The sequence below is a fragment of the Aphelocoma coerulescens genome, chromosome 21 (assembly GCF_041296385.1).
Source record: "Aphelocoma coerulescens isolate FSJ_1873_10779 chromosome 21, UR_Acoe_1.0, whole genome shotgun sequence".
Lineage (NCBI taxonomy): Eukaryota > Metazoa > Chordata > Aves > Passeriformes > Corvidae > Aphelocoma > Aphelocoma coerulescens.
In genome coordinates, this window is record NC_091034.1 from 2,793,468 (window position 1) to 2,816,941 (window position 23,474).

The following is a 23,474-nucleotide window of genomic DNA, read 5'->3' on the forward strand; positions in this document are numbered from 1 at the left end:
TGGAGGCTGCCCGCCATCCCGGCATCCACCCCCAGCTGCCTGAGCGCGTGAGCAGACTGCTGATGAGGCCATGGCGGTTAACGATTGCCAGGTCCTGGGGCTGCAATGGGCTTGGTGTCACCAGGGTGCTGACACGTGTCCCCCACACCCCCTGTCCCCCTTCTGCAGGAGTACACCACTGACAAGGGCTTCTCTTGTTGATGCCATGGTGGCATAGTGTGCCTGAATTCCCTCACTGAATGAACTCCTTCCCTGCTCCCTGTTGAATTCCTGGAGTGACACCTGGGGCCTCTGTGGGGCTCCCAGCCCACGGCAGGGGTTCAGGGGGTCATGGATGGGGTAGGGTAACCTCCCACACACCCCCATCCCCTCCTCCTGTTGGAGAGCCTCATTTTCCCATATCCCTCCAACTGTCGTTTGAGGGGTTCCCATCTCCCTCAAGACCTAAATCTCTCCTGTAGGACCCAAATACTCTCCATGCTCCAAATCTTTCCCCCAAGACCACATTCTTCCCTCTGGGATTTAACTCCCTTGCCTCCAGCCCCAAATCACTCTCCTCACTCAAATCTCTCCCCCTCAGGCCCAAGGCTCTTCCCAGGGCCCTAGTGCCCCCCCTCCAGGCCCCTAATTCCCGACTCCCAGTACCCAGTTCCCCCTAAGCTCCAGGTCACCCACCGCCTTGGCCCCAGCTCTCCCACTCGGGACTCAAATCCCCCCCGGAATCTAAATCTCCCGCGCAAGACCCATATCTCTCCCTTCACCTCAAATCCCCTCCCTCCCCGACATTGGCCTCCTCCGACCCGTCTTCCCCCTCAGAGCCCCCCCTCCGGCCCTTTCCCTCCGCCCATGGCCCCTCTCCCCCCGCCGGGGCGGGGCCGGGCGCGGCGCGGGGCGGCGGGCGCGCGGCGGCGGCGGCGATGGGCGGCGGGGCGCGGGAGCTGGCCGGGTACCTGGCGGCGCTGGCCGGGTGGGTGGCGGCGCTGGCGGCCGCCGTGCTGCCGCAGTGGCGGCAGAGCTCGTACGCCGGGGACGCCATCATCACGGCCGTGGGGCTCCACGAGGGGTTGTGGATGAGCTGCGCCGCCCAGAGCACCGGGCAGGTCCAGTGCCGCCTACACGACTCGCTGCTCTCCCTCGAAGGTGGGTACGAGGGCCCGGGGCCCCGTGGGATGAGTCCCGCTTCCTTTCCTGGGTGCAGTCCCCCCTCCCACTCTCCGCCTTGGGTCTGAGCTCCCCAAGGATCTTGAGCTGCAAGTCTGAGCCCCGCTGTGGTTTGACCCTCCCTCATATGGCTCTGAGCCCCTCTCTGTGTTTGAACCCACCTATATGGGTTTGAACACACATTCCCAACAGGTCTGTACCCTCTTCACGTCTGGGTGCCCCCTTTCCCCTGTTGATCTGAGCTCCCCTGGCCCCTCCTGGAGCCTGAGTCGCCTTCAGGTCCAAGCCCTTCTTGCCCCCACCCTTGTCATAGGTCTGACCCCCCTCAGAAGGGTCTGAGTCCACTGACCTGAGCCTCGATGTTGGTCCAAGCTTCCCCCTCCATCTGTGAATCTTGGGCTCCAACCTCCCCATCCCAGGACTGAGCCTTTCTTGGCCCTGTGGGTTTGAGCCCCTTTGTGTAGCTGGGACACTCCTGGCCCCAGTAGATTTTGAGCTCCAATGTGGGCATCACATTTAGGGACCAACAGTGCCCCATGGGGACACCAAAACCCCCCACTCCATGACTGTGCATTACCCTTTTGGCATTTGGTGACTGTGGTGCTGCTCCAGGCAAGGTGTTTCCCAGCCCAGGCAGTCATGACCAAGATGAGGGTGGCAGGGAGGAAGGTCAGGGAAGGCACTGGGAGCAGTGCCTTGAGCTGAGCTGAGCTGAGCTGAGCTGAGGTCTCCGTATCTGCCAAGTGGGGAGGATATTACATGGGAACTACACAGCAAGGACAGGATTAAGGACAGGTCCATCACCAGCATGGAACGCGGTGACCTTGCTTTCCAGTGCCCGGCTGTGGCCAAAAGCACCTGCTGGGAGCAGTTTTTCTTCCCCCCTTGCAGTTCACATCCAGACATCCCGGGCTCTCATGGTCATTTCTCTCCTCCTGGGCTTCTTTGGTATCATCGTGAGCGTGGTGGGCATGAAGTGCACTAAAGTTGGGGAGGAGGATCCTGTCACCAAGAGCCGCATAGCTGTTGCTGGAGGTGTCCTCTTCATTCTCTCTGGTAAGGCAGCTCTAGCCTTCGCACATCACTTGTGCAGGAATCCTCAAACACCTTTCAACACTGATGGAAGAAAGGGAGCAGTTCGGTGAGGGCTGGATGTCACTGACAGTCAATGTTTGATGTCTAGTGGAACAGCTAGACAACCCTCTCACTGCAGGGGCTTGCACTAGGTGACCTTTAAAGGTCCCTTCCAACCCAAAACATTTTGTGATTCCATGATTCTATGCCCAGGTCTGTGCACACTGGCTGCTGTGTCGTTGTATGCAACACAGGTGACCTATGAGTTCTTCAGAGAGAGTACCATCCCCATCAACGCTAGGTAAGAGCCTGGCTCAGGGGGTGCCCTTCTTCTGAATCCTGTCTTGTCCCTGCACTTCCCACTGGACCTTCCCTTGCTGGTTTTGGTAAGGCACAGGGTTGTTGGCCAATGTGCCCCACAGGTGGGACCTCACTGCTACCTTGCAGAAGATGTCCCTGATGCTAAAGCTTTAGTTGTTACCAGATGGGACAGGGTAGTGATGCACATGTGAAATTTCAGCCCAGGGGAGGATTAAAGGATGGGGAAACGTGGGAGCTGGATACAGCCAATAAGAAAGATGGGGATGGAGAGGGAAGAACCAAAATCTGCCTTGGCATCATTGGTCGCCTCATCACGGCTCCAAGCATCCTATTGCCCATCTCAGTTTGCACCTCTGCCTCTCTGCCCCTCCTTGATGCTCCCTCGCCCCTTTCACCACAGGTATGAATTCGGCTCTGCTCTCTTCGTGGGCTGGGGGGCTGCCAGCCTCTCCATGCTGGGTGGGTCCCTCCTGTGCTGCTCCTGCCCTGCCAAGGAGCGCCGAGGACAGCAGTACCATCGGCAGTCACAGCCCTCCACGGCCCGGGAATATGTCTGAGCCCTGTGCCTGCCTGCCGCCCAGTGCCTCCCTCCCATCCCAAAAACAGGCAAGACCCTGGCGCTCCCACCCTGCCTGGACCCTGAATGCTCCATGAGACCTTTCTCCTCCTTATCTTCCAGGTTTCAGCACCATTTTCACTGCCAGCCTCTAAAACAGAGGTTTTAAGTGTCACACCTCCCATATCCATTATTGCCATGTTCCCCTCAGCTGGGCAGGGTGGCACCTCCAGCTCAGCAACGTGGCCAGGCCACGTCTGTCTGTCACAGTGATGCTGTGGGGGCGATGCAGGGAGGCTGATTGCTGTGCCACAGGGTACAGAGCCAATCCCACGATGGTATGCTGCACAGAAGCACTTTGTGCCATGACCACCCCTCTCCCACATCCTGTTTTCAGGAGCAAGCAGGGAGGAAAGCCAGTGCTTGGTTTTCCTGGGCTGAGGTTTTCACTTCTAACAGCACCAGCCCAACTCGGGGCTCAAGTATCCCCACGGCCCGCTCTTGGCATGCTTGCAGGGTGCAGCATTCTCCTGCATCATTGCTAGCAAAAAGCAACATTTTAAAAATTATTATTAATTGTTATTGATTCCTGCCTGGAGGCCAGTTGCTCCCGCTGAGCTCTGCCAGTCCAAACGTTCCCTGGTCTTGTTCCTGTCCAGGACCAGGCTGTACCTTACGAAACAAGAATAAATGGGTTTGGGCAAATTAAAACAGCAAAAAGGGGCTCTGAACACAAAGGATTTGTTTTTATTTTTGGTGCCCAGCACAACTATTTTGAGTGGCACATGGACAGAGCCCTGAATTTTGGTGCCTCCCTGCTGGGTCCAAATCCCTCTTCCCCTCCAGGATCCCCTAGAGTGGACAATGAAAGCTCCAAACACAGCCTGCTAATTGCCTCCACCTATTTGTACCTCTATTCTCCTGCTACTAATTGTTTTGCAACCACCAAAGCTCCAATTTCATCTGTAAATGCCCCAAACTCCCTGTACTCCATCCCTCCAGCCCTACTGCAGGTGTTGCGCCAGCCAACCCACAGGGAAGGACACTGGAAATAATCCAAACAGCTTGACTGTCTATTTTTTTATTATTTTATTTTTAAATCTAAATATGAAGAGAGAGCTGATTTTTTTAAATTTTATGTTGCTCTGTTTTCTTTTGTTTTCCTCAATTTTATTTTATTTTGTTTATTTTATTTTATTTTATTTTACTTTATTTTATTTTCTAATCCTCTTTTATTTTGCTTTATTTTATTTTACTCTATTTTTCTCCATTTTATTTCCTTTCCCTCTATTTTATTTCCTTTCCCTCTATTTGATGTTATGCTCATGCCCTGGTCTGGGTCCCTCGCTGTGCTTGAGGTGAAGCAATGCTATTTTTTCCCTGCGGGAGTGATTTCTCTCTGTCTCTGTGGCATTAACTGCCTTTTTCTCTCTTAAATTGCAGACTCCCTGTAAAACTGTGTCCTGCACCCCTCAGGGGAGAGCTGTGCTTGTAGGCTGCCTTCACTCATCAGGCGTTGAACCCAGATTTTGGGGTTCCCCTTGAAAAACACCAACCATAAGCCACTGCAGTGAGGATTGAAAAGGAACCTTGTGCTTTAAAACAAACAAAAAACCCCAAAACCAACTAAAAAGACCTTTTTATATTTCAGTGTAAAGAATGTTTTTGTGCTATTAATATTAATTCCATTAACTTTTCTATGGGATGCATGGCCTTGGAAATGGAACAGGTGGGGATTTTTAAAGGCTCTTTTTTCTTTTTTTGCTGTTTGTACTAAAAATTGTGACTCGGAGGTATTAAAATATTTTCAATCGTGGCCATCTTTCTGGAACTGTCTCTTTGATCTTCCCTCATTCCCCATCTGGACCAGTCCCTGCCAGTGACTCCAGTACTGGGTCAGAGCCACTTCTGCAGTGTGGAAGGAGCCTCTCCCCCATCCTCAACAGTTCTTGCCCTCCTGGCTAAATATCTTGAGTCTTTTGCCACGTGTTGCTCTCAAAGGTGGGGATGTGGCCTTACACATTTCTTAATTTAAGGTTAACCCCCTGGAAATCCAGCTTGGCCCCTACACAAGTCTTTTCTCAAGGCTGAAATGCCACCAGCATCTTCTACTTATGGACCCTCTTATGGACCCTCATAGCTCAAGTCTCCCTATTTTCTCCCATTTCCCATTAATTCAGAGCTGACTTGTGCCTAATAGGGTACTTTGCTAATTTAAACTGATTTTTGCTCCCCTATGCAGGGTCATGACCCCTGCTGTGCACGTTTTTCTTCAGAGATCATGTTTTCCATCCAGGTTTTTGCATGGCTGCTGTGTCGTCTTAGCATCCTCGTCCTGCTCCCTGTACCTCGTCCACAAACACATCCCATCCCACCTCAAACCCAGGGATTTGCTGTCCTTGGTGGTTGCCGTGACATCTCCAAGAGTCACCTGAGGGCTCCCTGGGGATGGACACCCAGGCTGGAAGCACATCAAAGAGGGGGTCTGCCTTTGTTCACAGCACAGGCAGGCTAAAACAGAGTTCCCCCCCTCTGACACACATCTTTTGGTCATTAAACCAGTTTGATCAGCAGTATTGATGTTTCTGGTCATACCTCTTGCCTTCAGCCAAACCCCTGGGAAATAGTCATTTTTAAATGGGCAGAAATGAGGGAAAAGGGAAAATGACCCCCTCTGAAAGGCATGCAGAAGGGCTTTCCTCACACGTCTGAGACATGGCTGTTTGAATTTGGTGGTGTTTTTAATAATTCTTATTCACTGTCCTGCCCCAACAGCATCTACCGAGTCCTCTCTAGTTCTCTGAGATGATCCCATCAAAGAAAACATCTTTCTTTTTTTCCCTTCCAGCCACAGCAGGTTTTTTAGTACAGTATTTGCTAAAGTTCAAGGTTTGGGTCTTGTCAGCACTTTTTTAACACATGGTTTTGACAAACCTCATGGTATCCATGATCTGATTTTCACTGTCATTAACCCGGGAAAGGAGCTTAATCATTTGACTACTGCTAGTTTTGCTCCTCTACCTCCATCTTTTCACCCCCAAAAGGGTTTCATTTGGGGATTGACAAGGCAGATTAGTTTTATATATCATAAACTGAGTGTTTAGATGAGCAGAAAATATAAATAAACCCATTTTACAGGTGTTGCCAAGACCACAGAGGTACAGTTTTGTATCACTTGGGGTCACACAATATTTCATGTGTCACAGATGTCCAAGAACCTGAGCTGTAAAGGCTGGAAAATGAAGGTTCACAAACCCTTCTGAACATTTTTGGCCCTAATTCACTGCTACATGCCAAAACATTGGACCTGCCATGTGCCAGAATTCTGGGAAAATAGCATAACTCAAAGCCCCAGGAATCTCACACATAAGGCACCTGGGGGTCTCTGTGGGGCTGAAGCTCAAGGATTTGCCAAGACTGGTGCTTTGCCAAAATACCCACAGCAAAATGCTGCAGAGGATTATCTAGAGGGAAAAAAGAAAAAACCACAACAAAAGCCAAACCCACCCTAAAAACCCATGTGCACCTCAACTATGATTCACAAAGTGGAAATATGAGTGTTTTCCATGGGTCTGAGAGATGAGGGTGAGTGATGGCAGAGCTGTGAGGCACAGCTGAGCCCAGGGATGCTCAGAGGATGCTGTAACACAGATCCCGTTTAATCCCCAAATAGTAGGGGATTAGGGAACAAAAGCAGAAGTTTTTAGGGCAGCTCCAAGTGCCAGACAGCTGGGGTGCTGCCACCCAGGGTCATAGGCACCTCCTTGGGGGCTGACCAGACATGGTACCTGAGCCATCACCACTGCAGTGGTTTTCACTTCTTTTCTGCTTAATGGGGAAAAAAGAAAGGTCTTAATTACCAGCCAGAAGTTCATTATCACCCTGGCATTCCAGCTTCTTTCTTTGGCCCCTTCCAACCTTCTGACTCTCACACCACTCCTGGATCTTAGGCCACTCCAGTGCCTTAGGCAGTAATTGAAAGATCTAATTAAAAAATGGGGTATTTGTCCAGGACACAGAGTCTCCCACCTGGGGAGAGTTCCCAGCAGGTTTCCACCGGTTTCCCCATGTGACATTTTTGGGGAGGCTCCATTCCCAGCCTATGACTGCTCTAACTGCAGGGATGCCCATCATGTTTCAGAGCACAAAGCCCAGCTGACGTACCCTTGGACAAACCTTAAATAGCCCAGCGCAGGCTCCAGCCAGTGCTGTGTATCTCTGACTCCATTAGATTAGTCAGGATCCAATCCCATCAGCACTTAAAAGCCTTCCAGACCTACATCCCTATCCCAAATCATCAGCAACAAAGAGATTCTGTCATCATCCCACTGCAACAAGGATGAGCCTGCGGTGAAGGTAATGCTCCCCCATGAACCCCTTTTATTATCAACAAAGAGCTGATTTTTCCCAGCATTAAGAATTTCTTTCTCTTCCTTTTTTTTTCTTGCTCATATAACTTAAGTGGCTGAACAGATTTTCTTCAAAGGCTCCAAAACAGCTGGGGTCTTGCAGAAACAAATAAGGTTCTTGAGAGTTAGCTCAGAAGGGAGCCTGGGGAATTTTAAAAAATTATTGTAAATTGGGGTCTAAGAGGCTGCCCACTTGGAGTGAAGCTCATGGAAGTGCTCAGAGATGATGGGAGAGTGATGCCTCTACTCCTATTGACATCCCAAGAGGGGATGTGGGGGGAGATGGGGCACATTTGATGTGGGAACCACGACCCTCCTTCCCACCTCTGCCCCACAGGGACCCTGTGCCATGCCAGGGTGGGCAGCCTCTGGCTGGAGGTACCAAACCTGGTGATGATGAAGAGTTACCATCTCATGGTAATTAACCCATGTAGCTCAGAAACTCATGTGGTTTTGCTAATTAACATGTTTGTATGGACCCCTGTCCAAAGGTCTGTTGCAGTGGTTGCAATTTCAGGCAGTAAAATATTTGGCATTTTGGGTTGCAAAACATGACAAAGTGTGATTCCTCCCCAGGGTTTGCAGACACCATGTCCCCTACTCATACCTTGGGCACAGCTCCCCTCTCTGCAGAGTCCCTTCATCTAGGGATGGAAAACTATCATCCATCCATCCATCTATCTATCTATCTATCCATCCATCCATCATCTAGGATGGAAAACAAATGGTCCCATCCCTTCTGCTCTGTGGAAAGCCTTGGCAGCTCCTCAGGGCACCTACATCATGCCCCAGAAGCCTTTGTCCCCCTTGAAATGGGAGATACGGGCTTGTGCTTAAGATTAGGACACCTCCATGGGACACTTGCTTGTGCTCCAACCTGGACGTTCAACACCTCATAGCTTTTCTTGGAGTAAAAAACAAAAGCAAGAAAAGGTAGAGGATGTACCCACCAAGTCATATGGCAGGGATGGAGGTCTCTAGAGGTTCTCTGGAGACATGTGCTTAGGCCACAGGTTTTTGTAGCAGCTGTTATTTGACAGTGGTTTCCAACAGCTCTTGTTTCCCAGAGGGCAAGTACTGATGGTTGGCAGCTTCTATTTGGAAGAGAGGGAACCGATGTAGGAATGTCTCCACTACAAAATTACTGTGTGTCTAAAAGCTCTCTTTACATGTAAACCTGGTAGCCCAACCACAGCAGAGGATATCAGAGCATTTTGACAGCAGTGAGCACCGTGAGACAGGGCCCAGATGACTCCTAGGGATCCAGAGGATGCCTGGTTGTTGGTGGCACTTTGTCCTTGGAAGACTGGGTGTCTGGAAGTAGCCACAGCAGAGCTGGTGAACATCTCTGTGCCCCTTGCAGGTCACCCCATGAGTGCAGCCCTGCAGGTGACAGCATTTGGGCTCGCTCTTCTCTCAACACTCTTCCTACTCCTGGCCACGTGCACAGACTGTTGGATGGTCAATGCTGATGACAGCTTGGAGGTGAGCAGAGAAATCACCTTTAAGGTGAGCAGAGCAATCATCATCCTCAAGGTGAGCAGCTGAGAGCAAAGTGGGTGCCTTGCCATCCATGAGGTTGCACCATGTCTCCACAGGCTTGGAAAAGGGACATGGTGGGACAAATCCACTGCTTTTAGAGTTGAAGGATTAGAGGATTATAGAGACAGAGAGATGGAGCAGGAGAAAACAGAGAGCAAGTATGGGCAGGGAATCACTGGGACATTGTCCAGGTGTAGTGGTGGGAGTGTGAAATCTGCCCTGCTGGGCTGGGAGATCCATGGGAAGCTGGGGAGACTCTTTTTGCATGAGTGCCTTTCTCCCGCTTCCAGGTAAGTCACAAATGCCGGGGCCTTTGGAGGGAGTGTGTCACCAACATGCAGGACGGGGTCAGGACCTGCGACCAATATGACTCCATTCTGGCTGACCACCCAGGTGAGCTGACCTGGCCTGGAGGCATTTGTTAAGTTCACAGCTCAGAGTCTTGAAAGGGAAGAGGGAAAGTGATTTTCATTGCACCAAGCTTCCCTTTGTCAGTCAGCCACGCCAACCTAAGGCTGCTCTTTGTCTCCTGCCCCAATAGGTTGGTCTGGGCAGCAGTTCAGGGTTCAGTCAGACCTGCCATGGGGTCATCAGGCAGGAAAGAGGCCGTGAAGCTGTGCAGCTCGCAACAAACATGTTCTGGCATGTAGAACCTAGGATTTGCAACCCACCATGCTGCAGGCAGAGCAAGGACCATTCCCACTGGCCAAGAACTCATGCCCACAGCTCAGAGACATCAGGGTAGGGACATTTCTTCTGGCCTGCACAGGGCACATCAAGCCCTGCACAGAGAACCCTTGTGTTGGGCCATGACACGGAACAAGACAGATTCAGGCAGTGGAGAAGGAGAGTTGTCGGTATGGACTAAGGGAGGCTGCCACTTGCTCTGGGAAGGAGGGACCTTTGCAGGGCACAGTCCCATCACAGATGGTGATGTGATCCATGCCAGCTCTTGTTATTCACTGGTATATTGACATTTGCTGTTCAAAACACCTGCTACACAACTTGGAGGAAGAAACAGTGTGGACAGCAGTGTCTTTTGCTCAAGAATGTCTTGAGCAGGTGACCACATACCAGGTGCTGATGGGTATACCTTGAGTTGTTTTGTTTCTTGAGCTGGTTTAATCGCGAATTTAAGTCCTTATTAAGTTTCTGATGAGCTTGTTGAGCACCTTCCCTTGGCCCATGGCAGGGTTGGTGGGTTCCAGTGTGATGGCCACTGGTGAGCTGGGTTACTCTAATGGGGACATGCGCAGCAATCTGGAGTGGAGAGACCTGTTCCTCTGATTATTCCTCATTCCCGTTTCTGGTTGTTTTTAACTTCCCTGCCCAGTGAAGATCGTGGTGACACGGACCCTGATGATCACAGCAGATCTCCTGGCTGGCCTGGCTTTGGCTACACTGGTCCTTGGGCTTGACTGCATCACGTTCCTCAAGGAAGATCCTTGTGTCAAACTGAAGATGTGCTATGGAGCTGGAGTCATACTCGGCGCTGGGAGTGCGTGGCAGGGAGAGCTTGGGACCAGACAGACCTCATGTCCCCAGGGAGCTGGGGAGCATGCTGGGAGCTAGCAGCACCCCCTCAGAAGGGCTTGGGGAGCATAGGGGATTATATGGCTCTTTTTAACAGGCCCCATTCCTCCTAGGTATCCTGGGGCTCATAGGCTCCGTGTGGTATGCGGTGGACGTCTACCTGGAGAGGGCTATGCTGGTGTCACACAATATATTCCTGGGAGTCCACTACGACTTTGGGTGGTCATGCTGGCTGGGGATGGCTGGCTCCACTGGCTGCTGTGTGGCATCTGTCCTGCTGACCTGCTGCCTCTATGCCTGCACAGGTCAGTCTGTCTCATTCCACCCCATCCTATCTCAAGTTTTGCCCTGCAGGAATATGGGGTGAAGGACCAGCTCAGAGGGCACAGGGGCTTCTTGCAGGGTCCAGCCTAGCCAAGGCCTTTGTGCCTGGCCTGTGCCCCTTGGCTGGGGAGGCTACACATGGCAGAACAGGGCTGAATAAGGAGCCCCATAAACCCTGTAAGGGCATGGAGAGGGTGCAGGGGTCCATCCTCATCTGTGGGCCTCCAGGTCCTGGTGAAGGTGTGGTGATGTTTACTCAAAGCAGTAGCCGTGCTGGTGCTGAATCCCTGACATCAGCCAAAGCCTGAGCCAGTGGCTGCAGGGATGTGCTGGTTGAAATCCAGCCCCACCACCAGGGACATTGGGCAGGTGATGCCTCCCCAGACGTCATCTCTAATCCTTATGCCTGGTCCCATGGGGTGTAAGTTAACCCTGCTGGCTAGCTGGGTTCAATTCTCCTGCCATGTCCCCATGCTGTGGCAGCCCCAAGTCACCCTGCAATGGCCAGCTGTGACATAACCCCAACTCTTTCCTGGCAGCCCCCAGCAGCGGCTGTCAACCCCAGAGGCATCCCCAGCCCCAGGGCCGAACAGCCACCAGCAAGATGTACGCCATGGATTCCCGTGTGTGATGGCCAGCAGCACCTCCTGCACCCAGCTCTGATACGGGACGCTCTCCCTGCCCGTCCGACCCCATTAAAGCACTAGCACCTCTACTGAGACATTTCTGCAGCTGCTTCCAAGCTCAGATGCAGCCAGATGGCTGCTAAAAGCGAGGGTACTGCAGCAGTCAGCCAGGGAAGGGTATTTTTCCCACTTCCAGCCAGGTTTCATGAAAATAAATCCCAGAAAAGTGTTGCTTTAAGAAAAGATGCCCCTGTTCCCCAGGGACACCCAGGAAAGCTTTCAGGACACTGGGGGCAGAGTAGCTCCTCTGACATTGCTCAGCCCATGCTTTGGAGGAATTCAGTGGGAAGTCTTTTCTGCACGGAGCAGTACTGACTCCATGTGGCTGGTAGTCCTGGTTCCTCCCACACCAGTCCCACTGGAAACCTTCCCTGGGCTTGGACACAGGGCAGCACAAGATTTGTGCTCAAAAACTGGGTAAAACCAGGAGTCTGGAACACTTAGTTATCAATGTTTTCATGGGGGATCATCAAGGAACACCAAAGCCATACACACCAGACACAAGGAGATGAGTCAGTCTGAAGCCTGATGATCTACCTGCAGAGTGGGGTTTTAAGTTCACACAAAACAGGAATTCTGTTTTCAAAGTGAATTATTATCTTTCTACACTTGTAAACCATTATGAAAACAAACCAGAACCTGAAACCACCACCAGCTCAATCCTCACCACTCTCAATTACTGAATGCTGGTTTTGGCCTCATTCCCTTACTTCTCATCCCAAGCTCAGCACAGACACAGAGCAAAGCCTGGGGCACTGGGAATGTTGGGACACCTGGGGTGGTTGAGACACTGGAGCCTACTGGAAAATGATTAAGAGCACAGCGCTCACTAGTATGCAGAAAGGTCCCAAAAGCTGCCATTGGACAGCCACCCCCTCCTGCAGGTGCACTGCAGTGGTTCTAACGGGTGTTGTCAGAGCATGGCACAGCTGGGCTGAGACAAGGGTGAGCCCCATGCTGAGGGAGCAGCCCCCACTCACCAGGTTCTCACCATGGCACTGGGGTGCAGCCAGAGCCAGTTTTGGCATAAGGCATGGCTCCGGCTCCGTGCTTCTGCACCCCTGGGGGAACTGGTGATGGACTGCTGGCTCTGCAGTGCACTCATGAGCAAGTGTGCTACAGCACAGCCCCAGTGATGAATTGGAATTTTTTGGAATCTAGAACCTGGCACAGGTTGCCAGAGAAGCTGTGGCTGTCCCATCCCTCAAAGGGCTCAAAGCCAGCTTGGACCGGGCTTGGAGCAACCCGGTCAAAGTGGAAGGCATCCCTGCCCCAGTGGCAGGGTATGGCATGAGGTGAGCTTTAAGGTTCCCCCAACCCAAAACTATGTGGGATTCTTCCATTTGGGGGGGGGGTCCCCTTTTTTTTTATAAGCACCCTCACACCACCTCAGTTCTGCAAGTGCTGTATTCCAGCAAGGACACAAGCAAGCTGCTCCAGCAAACAGCTCTTGGAAACACTGCACTAGCACTAGGCACCTCCCGTCCCTCTGTGCCCACCCCCTCCTTCTCCAGTGTGACTCAACTGCATCTTCATTGGTATTTTTACTTTCATTTTCCTGTTTGACCCCACCAGTCTGTATGCCCAAAGAGTAAAGCACTCATTTTTTTCCCAAATATTTTATGAATATTTAACTTTCACACTGAAGTGGGTTTAAAAGGCTCAAGCACACACGGTTAACTCTTTAAGACCTTTATTAACAGATGCTTGCAGTTTGACTTGAAAAAATCAGGCGTATATTTCATACAAATTAAAAATGAGGTTCTTAAAAATCTCAACTTGACCAGATATGAAACAATTTACAAACTTTTAAAGGTATATTGAGAAAAAACAGGCTTTTAAAAAACGTGTTTATCATTTCCAAAAAGAGAATTCTTTAGGTAAAAATAATAAAAACCCCATGCTGCATAGATAATGCAGATAGTTCTAGTAATCTGGTCAACAGCAAAAAGCAAGCACTTAAGGTCTTCAGTTCCAATTCTTTTGTTCATTTCTTATTGCTGGAATTTCATTTTCTTCTTCATTTCTTAAAGTCTTTTCTTTGATGACTAAACTGAAAAAGAGAAAAAAAAAGGCTCATAAGACAAGTGACAAAGGGTTGCAGGGATGCTTTGTGTACCAAGACTCACCTGCAACTCAAAAATTCACCCTAAGCTGCCTGTCATGTGCTCACAGGACAACCCTCACCAGCTACTGTTCCTTGTCAGCCCCCTCCTCTCCCCCTCAACAACCACACCCACCACCTTCCCACAGGACCAATGCCAAGGACTTCAGAGAGAGCAGTCCGTCATATTAAACCCAAAGGGATCCCTCTGGTCATGGGGAGGGCTGCTTCCACCAGGCTCTGCCAACATTCAGCCACTGCCCAGAGCACAGAAACTAAACACAAGAACTCTCCAATGCTCCCAGACAGCAAGAGGAACCAAAGTGCCACTGTGGTATCCTTTTGAAGCCCATGATCTAAGAATTCATCCAGGAGGTGTTGACCACCAAGATGAATACCAGGATACGACAAATATTCACAAGTGCACAGAGACCACTGCAGCAAGCCTTGGACAGGGACTGAATGATCAATCTGCAAGTGGAACATGAAGCACCTGAGGCCGTGCAGATCAAGTTCCCAAGCTCCCACAGTTGGGAGAGGCTGCAGCTGCTGCCAACACCAAGCCATTCTCCCAGCCCAACTCCTGCGGCCCCTGTCCATCCCATCAATGTGACCACTCAGTCTGCTCCCACTACAGCCTAAATTCCTCTTCCACTTTCCTGCCCTCCAGGAACAAGTGACAAAAGGAATGGGATACACACATGGGTGAGAAGAAATGCAGAACGAGTAGAATCCTGGCAATGAAAATATTCCCAAATTAGCAGAACTGTCCCTTAGGAATCAGCACTAAACAAGCCCCAATCACAGTCAGGTACCCTTGCAACTAACCCAGCCTTTGACCCCTGCCCTGCACACAACCCTCCCAAGCCCACACCTCAGCACTGCAACCACAGCTCCCACACACTGACAAAAGCACCATTTCTACCCGTTTTTCCAGCATTTTGGTTAGATAAAAAGCTGCTCCTGAGACACTCCTGCTAATTCCTCATCGACTTTGTAGAAATGGATGCCAAAGTCTCAGTACCATCCACCTCCCTGAAGGGACTCAGCTCAGGCACTGATGGAGTTTGGTAAATCCCAGCACATGCTTCTCCTGACTACTTTCAAGTCTTTACACTTGCACTGCTTGAATTTCTGGGTGAGCAGAGACTGCTGTAAGCCTGAACTACCAAACATAGCCAAGATTTAAGAGTGTAACAGTATTCCATCAATGACAATTAAAGCTTGTCATTGATTCTCCCCAATTAGTTGGCATTGAGGCAACAAAGCCTCGCAGTTCAGTTCTGCAGGGACACTTACAGATCAGTTACAGCACGCATGAGCAAGAAGTGTCCAAACCTTGTAAGGCACAAATTAAAAGAAAGCATGAGAAGAAAAAGTCAGCAAACGGCATCCCCGGGCCCCTGGTCACGCACCCGGATGATGGTAGAGATGTTAAGCCGGTATTTACTCAGCCCCGCCCTGCTCAGCCTCGGGAGCGGACGTGTTCTCAGCTGGTGGTTCGGCTGTCTTCGTCTCTTTGCCATCTTGTGGTTTAGGGTTCTCTGGGCGTCTGCGTCGGTAGTTGAAGTTACGGCGGTACCGACGTTGAGGTGGCTGCTGACTTTGGGTTTCATCCCCTTGGTTCTCTTTATCTTCTTCATTCCCATCCTCTCTAGGCTGTCTTTGACGAGGAGGACCCCTGAAAGTCAAGCTAAGCTTTAACCATGCAGCACCTGAGCATTGCCATGTCCTGGCTCTGTTGCAGAAGAAGGCTAAAACCAGCAGCTTGATCTGCAGCATACCTGCGAAATCTTGGTCTGTAACCCCGGTACATGTTTTGCCTGACTGGTCTGCCATCTCCTGCACCCTGGTTGTCAGCACCCTGCAAGACATCAGGCCACAGATCCCGTCAGCCCCAAGCAGAAGTGTGCTAACACCACAGCTTGTCATGCTGTGAGGAAGGAGCTGGAAGGTTGTCAGTTCAGTCAAGGTGGGCAGCAGTTCTAGGGAACAGGTGTACACAAAATGGAGAACCCTCCAGTTAATCGTATCAATTGAAACACTCTGGTTTTTAGAAGCTGTAACACGAAGACCTTCAGCTACTTTATTTCATGTTACTGCCAAACCTTACCAAAGTCATCTGGAGTACCTACAGGAAGTGTCAAAAGGTGCATCTCATCACCCTGCTCCAAAGCAACCAAGCCTATTTAGCATCATATGTCATACAAATGTTACCTCCACTATCTCTCCCTGCACGGGAGGGTTGGTATATTGTGGACGACGCCCGTAGGGCCTACGCATATAGTAAGGTGGGTACCGCCGCCTGCGATAGGGACGGCGTTGCTGAGCTTGACCTTCTGGTATGTTCTCTGCTCCTTCATTTTTTTCCCCACTCTCACTGTTCTGGTAGTTTTGCTGGTAGTTGCGTGGAGGACCCCTACGACGTGGATATCGTCTGTAATGGTTACGATCTGCTGCGTATTTACTGCCCTGCACTGGAACTCCACCAGGTCCTGTAACGTTGGCTGCCTCCGCGCCCTAAAGAGTGGACACAGCATTAGGGAAATAGTCACCATCCCACCAGCTACAGCATAACAGTCTAGTACTGAGCAATGATTTACATCCACATTGTGAAGCAATGAAAAACCATTCAACTCCTTGGATGTCATCAGGCATAGACTCAAACCACAGGCACCACACCAAAGCCTGCAATCTGAGTTTTCCATGTGCACTCTGACACCCGAGAGATGTGTTTACCTTTTCTCCCTCAACCACATCAAACTCCACGGTCTCTCCATCTCCTACGCTGCGGAGGTACTTCCTGGGGTTATTCTTCTTTATGGCAGTCTAACAACACAACAGTGCAGGCACAGCATAAGAATACAAAGGAAGATTTTTTTTTTAAGATTACTAAATACTCAAATTCTTTATCTTAGGAGAAAGACCTGTACTCCTGAAAAAGCAATTCAATAATTGGGAAAATCCAGGAAGTCATAAAATGTACCTGTATTATGCTCTGGACTATTTGAAATGAGCAACAGCTTTACCATTAACTGGAAGTACCTGTCAACATGCTGTCTGCTGGCTAAAAAGGCAGTTTGAAAACAAAGAGTAAAACTCCCAAACCACACACTGGCTACAGGATTCCTAATCAGAGTTTAAGATTCAACATCACTGTGATAGTTATACATTCCTCTGAAGCATATAAACCAATATATCAGCCTTTCCAATCACCCTCTTGGATTTCCAGTCCTCCATTATTTCCCACACCACCACAGGACACAGCAGCTTCTGCATTCCATACTCTATAAACCTAACAATGGCCAGGTATCAAGAGATTTCCTCCTCTGAGGCTGTCAACACCATAGTTTCTACCACAGAACTAACCAATTAACCCTAAATCTACTCCAGCTGTGTATTGCACACCAAGGATTGGCCTTTCCCAGGTGTCAGCACCAGACAATCCTCTGTATCAGTGGCCACCTATCAAACAACATTACTAGAACAGACTCAATTTTCGATGCTCTCCAGTACTGGATGACATCTTTGACAGATGAGTTAATACTCAATATACACCATGCTCAGCCATGTTCTGCTTATCACTTCAACTGAACAGCAATACAAGTGTAACAACGTTAACAAAAATACTTTCCACACAATTTGGTTATTTTTTTCCCCCCTAAATGGAACAAAATCAATGGAAAAACATGCCCACAAGTCTCAGTCTAAACAACAGTAACTTTAGGGAAAGCCTTATTACTACAGCAGCCAGTCCAACAGCTTTTTGTGAAACCTGAGCTATGTAACAGGGATGGAAAAAAGCATACACAGCTAGAACTTCTCAACCAACCTGATTTCTTTCAGATTAGAGCCCTGTAACTGTTTTATTGTTAGTATTACACTAGAACAAATCATTACCAAACTGTTATTTCAGAAACATAGACAGTAGCTACATGACCAGTCCTGTAACACAACCAGTAAGTCAAGGTCACTTACAGGTGACCCTACTTGCCAATCGGGTCTGAAAGCTTCCCCTAAGGGTATGTATAACCTCTCACAAACCAGTGCCTCTAATAGCTGGCAATTTAGACAAAGAACAAGCAAGAAGCTGAGAGATGATAAACACTTTCCAGACATTGCTTTTCCCTTCCTTTGTGTTAACATCAGCAGCACATCCCTAACTTGAGGCAAAAGAATGACCCACAGACTCCTAAATGCCAGAGGAAAACCAGGCTCCACTAAGAATTCTTTGTGGGCTGCTTGCTGACTAGATCCTGAACCAGAAAGGGCAAAAAGCAAATTGCTGATCACAGCCTTGCAATTCAGACAAAGAACTAAACTAAGGCAAACCTGCTCCATGAAGTAATATACAGGTGTGGTGTGCAGTCTTGGGCTATTTTCCAGAGGTTTACCTGTTTGCCATACATTGTATCTCAAGTATACATATCAGTTAAATTGAAAAGCCCTTATTTAAATGTTTGTAGACTTTCACTGAAAGCCTAGAACAATAAAATCTATAATTTTGCCTAGGGGAAAAAAGCTTCACTGGCACTTCATCCCTATTATAGCTCAATTAATTTCTCTCCCTGCTGCAAGCTTTTTATTTAACTTTATTTCCAAATGCTTACTTAACCACTGTATGAATCCACAAGATGACTGGACTCCAAGCAGTTATCCCCAAGCCCATGCTGGCAGCCAGTGCAGTTCTCATCACTACATCATCAGCCTACTCAGCCCTCTGTACATCATGTGGACGTGCAAAACCAAGAAGTGCAAGCAGGCTCCACTTGTAATGCAATCAAGAATCAGTTGCTTGTGTTCAAGTAACAGTGAAAATGCAAGGCTCTTCCACAACTTCAGTCCTACTTAAATGGGTCAGGCACAGTCAATTTCTGAGAAGGAATATATTTCAGTTTCAAGGAAACCTTACCTGATGGACAAACACATCTTCCTTGGTGTCATTCCTGCAAGACAACAAGAAATTGAAATTTGTGAATAAAATGCACAGTAAATTAAAAATTCAGTTGTCTGGTACAGAGCCAAAATGCAGATCTATCATAACAGGCTTTGAGATCAGCCTTACTCATCAACCTGCTCTCAACTAGCTCCTATCAGCTTACTGCGTGTAGAAGAGATCAGCAGGAAGCTTGCACAAAGTGCAAAGCACATCCTGAAGGTTCAGTAAGGCACACTGCTCCTCACTCCTGCACACCTCTCTATCCTTCACGTCCCATCAATGGAGATGGTTTGAACATCTGACAGTGACCACTCACTCCTTCCCAGCGGTGCTCTGTGGGAGACTGGCTACCGCAGCTTTTGGAACCAGCTCTGCCACTGGAGCCTGACATTCCCTCAGCTTTAAAGTCTCCCTCACCTGAGGAACAGCAACACCAGCTGCCTGTGAAGGCAGCACTGTTGATCAAGCCTTGGTCTCCCCTCTCAAGAAACAGGAAACAGCTCAGGTCTGTATCTACAGGGACCCACGAGCACCCATCCTTCAAGCATGACCCTGGCAGAGCTTCCGCAACTGCCATGAGTCTGAACAACCACAGCTCAGTACCAGCTTCAGTAAAAATTTTCTATTCTGCTCTGAAGAGTTACAACAGAGGCACCCTTGCGCTGGTTAGAGCTGCACAAGCCATCTCCCCTACTCCTGAAGCATGGACATCCCAGCTCCCATCACATCAACCCACCCTCACTGCAGTGTTAGTTTCATTACTGCATGGAACAATTTGAATCAACACGAAAGTGGCTTTTATTTCCTAGAATGACGGCTTAAAGACATAAGTAAGCTCATGTGAAAACATGCTCCGAACTGGAGTGCTCATATCTAGTGGTAACAGAATACTTGGGTTGGTTTGTAGTAAGATAAAGCTAGGTGCTCCTCACCCCTGGCTTTAAAAAGTGAGAATTGACAATTAAACGTTTTCCAGAAACTCCATCCAAACTACAGCTATTCTGTCAGACATCACCAGTAAAAATAAGTCCCCTTGTTTCCTCTTGAAATTGATGCCTACAGACCTCAAAGATTACTGGGAAATGGCAGCCAAAAGGCAGCAGAGCCATTCTGATCTCATCTACAAAGCCCCAAGATGCAGCACCCAGAAGCCCTTGCAAAGCCAAAGCTGAGAGACTCTTCTTCAAAACACAATATCCAAAATGCTGAAAACCTTCACAAGAGCATAGTAACATGTTTCTAGTAAAAATGCTGAGCACCTTCCTTCACCCTCAGCTGAAAAACAGTGGTAGAAAGTGCTCATCCACAAGTGTGGACGCTTTGTACTTTTGCCCAAGTTGAATTTTGGACAAGCAGACCAGATACTTATTTTTGAAGTCCTTTTGCAAAGCAGTTTCCATTCAAAAGGACACTGGAGTTTTGCCTCAACAACTGACTGGGTCACACAGAGCTCACTGAGTGAAAAACACACCAGGCCATTTCACAGCCTCGTGCCACTGGCCACACCACTCCCAATGCTGTTTTCCAGCAAGCACGCTGTCAATGTGGATGATGGAACAGCAGGACCATCACCTTCTCAAGGAAAATTTGGAAGGGTACAAGAGAAACGCTCATTCTGAAGGTCAAACAAACCATTTAGCTGATCTTTGCACTAAGCCACTCTTCCATTCACGTCTTTTATCCACAAAAATATATTAGAAAAAGGGAGTCAAACAAGCAGACAGACTAAGAAGATGCCAAGTCCAGCAGGGCACCAAATACCAGGCCAGACAGTGCAGCTCCAGTTGCGGTACAGACTAAGCTAGCAGCTTTTGCACATCTACTTGTTATTTTGGCAAACATGAGAAATAATCATCAAAGACCCAGAATTCAAACTCCAATTTTGGAACAGAATCGCACTTCTAACATTAAAAGCAGACAGAAAATACCTGAAGTGAGCATGCACCTCCATCAAAGCTGATTTCAGTTCCAAAGCTCATTTTATCTGCAAGCAGACCTGGCTAAAGCCGAGCCATGCAAGGGCAGGAGCTCCTGCACAGCTTCCCTGCAACCAGGCAAAGATTCCAGAGCTGAGGAAATGTCCTCCTCTTCAGTTACCAGGCTCTAATCTCTTGATAATACGAGATCATGCTGGGTTTCTCATTACAAATAGCAACCTCAGGGATTAAACAGCTGCCAAAGTAATGGCTGGAGAAGCCATTCGGATGTCTTAACTAGATGCTGCTGCTTCCTCGCTTGACTGACATCACAGAACATTTCCACTACTGAGGGAACAGGAAAAGCCTTCCCTCGAGGTGGGGTTTGTGGCTGGGACTTGGGAGGCATTTCCAGAGACACGACAGCTCCCAGCACTGGTGACTGCACAACACCAGAAGCTGAAGCATGGTGTGAACAATGCAAACCGGGCAGACTGGGAGGCAAGTTTGTAAAGCTGCAGACGCAAAACCAACTCAGAAGCTTCACAGACAATTCAGACTAGCTCATGAAGTAACCGGCAGTTCAAAAAGGCAGTGTTTAAACCAAACATAAACAAAACATCCAATAATAACACTACACTTGCTGCCCTAGAGGGAGATTCCCCAGTTTTCAGCCACATTCTGAGACCAGGGAGTTCAAGTACCACGATTAAGGGAAACAGCAAGTACCACGATTAAGGGAAACAGCTCTGGCCACACCCCGGGGAGGCCCCCCAAACCAATGGGGCCAAGAATTGCCCATTTTTTAAAAACTTGCATGCAGAGTACTTCCAGAACTCCTCTCTCCCTGATAGGCCCACGTTAGCTATTTACACAAGTCCTGAAGCGTTCAAATTATTCTTTCACACCAACTACTGTCATAAAAAGAATCTTCTAGGCACTTGTTTCATGAGACCCGTCCATACACTTCAGTGTGGCACTAGACAGTGTGAACTGTGCTCCTTTTGTTCATTTTCCCACATGTTGAAGATTTCCTCATTAGAGCACGTCTGAACTACCAAGTGGTCAAAGCAATTCTTGCTTGCATTGACTGAACTTCACGCAGGAGTTTAAATAAATACTGTGTGCGCTGACAGGCAGTATACTTTTATATCCTTAAGAGCAAAAAAAAAAACAACCAAAAAAAACCCCAAAAAAAAACAAAAAAACCAAAACAAAACAAAAAAAAACCAAATAAAAAACCGAAACAACCCCAAAACACCACAAATGACCATAATATAAGACACATGGCCGTGGAAACAGACTCGCTTCGAGAGCGCGGCTCTTGCCCAGGTTAAAGGACTTAAAAATCAACCAGGCAAGCCCCGAGCGGGTCAGAAACCCCTGGGTGGAGAAAACGCACATCCCACCAGCTCCTTCTACCGAGCAGGGCGAGAGGGGGCAAAGGCACCGCCGCCCCCCCCCCGCGTCACCTGTCACCCGCACGCGCCCCCTCCCCGGGGCTCCCCGTGACAGGGCCCGCCGCGTCCGGGCGCTCACCTGTTGATAAAGCCGTAACCGTTCCTCACGTTGAACCATTTCACTGTTCCCAAAACCTTCGTTGCTGCGGGAAGGGGCAGAGAGAAGAGGGGAAGGAGGGGAGGGAGCAGCGCGTCAGGGGCACGTGGCGGGGCGCGCGCACAAAGGCCCCGCGTGGCGGACATCTTGCGCCGCCCCGCCCCCACCCGGCACGCGGGGCCGGCGGCGCGCGGGGAGGGGAAGGGAGGGAGAGGGGGGCGACTAACGGCCGCCGCGCGCGCGAGCAGGGACACGCGCCGAAGGCGGGGAGGGGGCGCGCACCGCCCCTCGGGGGGGGAAGGGAGCGCGCGCTACCCTCAGCCATAGCGGGGGAGGGGTAGGGGGTCGGGGCTTCCCACCCACCCCAGGGACCCCCGCCCGCCCTCACCGATGACCTTCTTGTCCCCGCCAGCGGGAGGCGCCGCCGAGGCCAGGCCGCTGCCCCCGTTCCCGGTCCCGCCGTTTGGCTTGGAGTCGGCGGGGGCGGCGGGGGCCGCCGCGGGGACGGGGGCGGCGGGCGGCTGGGTCTCGGCCTCGCTGCTCATGGCGGCGGCTGTTCGGTGCGGACGGTGGTGGTGACTGCTGTTTGCGCCGCCTCCCGCGGTGTGATGGTGACTGAGGCCGGCCGTGGGGGGGGCTGCTCCCTGCTCCGGGCTCGCTGAGCTCCGCTCTCCGCTCCCGATACCGATCGAACTGGCCACAATGGCGGCGCGCACCGGCTAGCCACCCCGCGCGCCCCGCCCGCACGCGCCGCGATTCGCCATCTGGCCCGCCCGTTAAACGGAGAGCGACCCCATTGGCTTTTCCCCGACCCGCCACCACCCCCCGCCTAAAATCTATTGGCGGCGACACCTGCCTTTCCTCAATATCGCGCGCCCATTGGCTGCTCCGCCCGCGGCTGCCAGACTAGCTTTTCTCACCGGCCGACCCGGAGTCCCCGCCCCCGCCCCCTGATTGGCCGTCCCGGCCGCCCCTCCTGCCCCCAGCGGGCACGATCGGGGAAGTGCGCGCGACCATGTGGCGGTGGCTCCTGTCCTGTCCCGCCCCTGACCGCGCTTCCGCTCGCTGGAAAGACTCAGGGCAGAGCGAGCCTGCGGGCGGCTCCGGTCCTAGCGCTCGCCAGGCGCCCACTCCCGTCAGTGATTGGCAGAAAGGGCCCAGGAGCGTTAATTACCAGAGGGAAATGCCGGATTTGGAGCTGTATCAGAGCTCACTGACCCACGTACGGATGTGCAGCTACCGCACTGAGCTGACCCGCGGGGAATCAGCCTTTCCCTAAGCATCCCATCCTTCCCTTCCCGGAGGGGCAGGGGCAGCTCCTCACCCTGAGCCCTTCTACCCAGCCAGGCTGT

At 50.4% G+C, this 23,474-nt stretch overlaps 3 protein-coding genes across 10 annotated transcripts; 2 read left to right on the forward strand and 1 right to left on the reverse strand.

The window, feature by feature from the left end:
- Positions 1–910: 910 nt before the first annotated feature.
- Positions 911–5,688, forward strand: CLDN19 (claudin 19). Of its 4 annotated transcripts, none has more exons than XM_069035169.1 (5): positions 911–1,140; positions 2,053–2,217; positions 2,449–2,536; positions 2,957–3,162; positions 5,409–5,493. In XM_069035169.1, the coding sequence occupies exons 1-4, from the start codon at positions 918–920 to the stop codon at positions 3,111–3,113; spliced, it is 633 nt and encodes a 210-aa protein (XP_068891270.1). In that variant the 5' UTR covers positions 911–917; the 3' UTR covers positions 3,114–3,162; positions 5,409–5,493. The 4 variants fall into 4 exon arrangements, with proteins under 4 accessions (XP_068891270.1, XP_068891269.1, XP_068891271.1 ...); XM_069035168.1 differs by lacking the exon at positions 5,409–5,493 and adding an exon at positions 4,556–4,928; XM_069035170.1 differs by lacking the exon at positions 2,957–3,162 and having other exon boundaries at positions 5,409–5,688.
- A 1,646-nt stretch (positions 5,689–7,334) lies between these two features.
- LOC138121577 (claudin-16-like) lies at positions 7,335–13,179 on the forward strand. 3 transcript variants are annotated; one of them, XM_069035231.1, is made up of 6 exons: positions 7,335–7,468; positions 8,885–9,057; positions 9,354–9,456; positions 10,397–10,561; positions 10,710–10,901; positions 11,460–13,179. In XM_069035231.1, the coding sequence occupies exons 2-6, from the start codon at positions 8,893–8,895 to the stop codon at positions 11,549–11,551; spliced, it is 717 nt and encodes a 238-aa protein (XP_068891332.1). In that variant the 5' UTR covers positions 7,335–7,468; positions 8,885–8,892; the 3' UTR covers positions 11,552–13,179. The 3 variants fall into 3 exon arrangements, with proteins under 3 accessions (XP_068891332.1, XP_068891333.1, XP_068891334.1); XM_069035232.1 differs by having other exon boundaries at positions 8,885–9,030; XM_069035233.1 differs by having other exon boundaries at positions 8,885–9,006.
- Positions 13,180–13,282: 103 nt separating this feature from the next.
- Positions 13,283–22,825, reverse strand: YBX1 (Y-box binding protein 1). 3 transcript variants are annotated; one of them, XM_069035229.1, is made up of 8 exons: positions 22,511–22,825; positions 22,105–22,168; positions 18,623–18,656; positions 16,450–16,539; positions 15,928–16,230; positions 15,495–15,574; positions 15,126–15,403; positions 13,283–13,654 (listed from the first exon to the last, which is right to left on the reverse strand). In XM_069035229.1, exons 1-7 carry the CDS (start codon positions 22,665–22,667, stop codon positions 15,157–15,159), a joined length of 975 nt encoding a protein of 324 aa, XP_068891330.1. In that variant the 5' UTR covers positions 22,668–22,825; the 3' UTR covers positions 13,283–13,654; positions 15,126–15,156. The 3 variants fall into 3 exon arrangements, with proteins under 3 accessions (XP_068891330.1, XP_068891329.1, XP_068891331.1); XM_069035228.1 differs by having other exon boundaries at positions 13,283–13,659; positions 22,511–22,824; XM_069035230.1 differs by having other exon boundaries at positions 13,283–13,659; positions 15,126–15,391; positions 22,511–22,821.
- Positions 22,826–23,474: the final 649 nt, after the last annotated feature.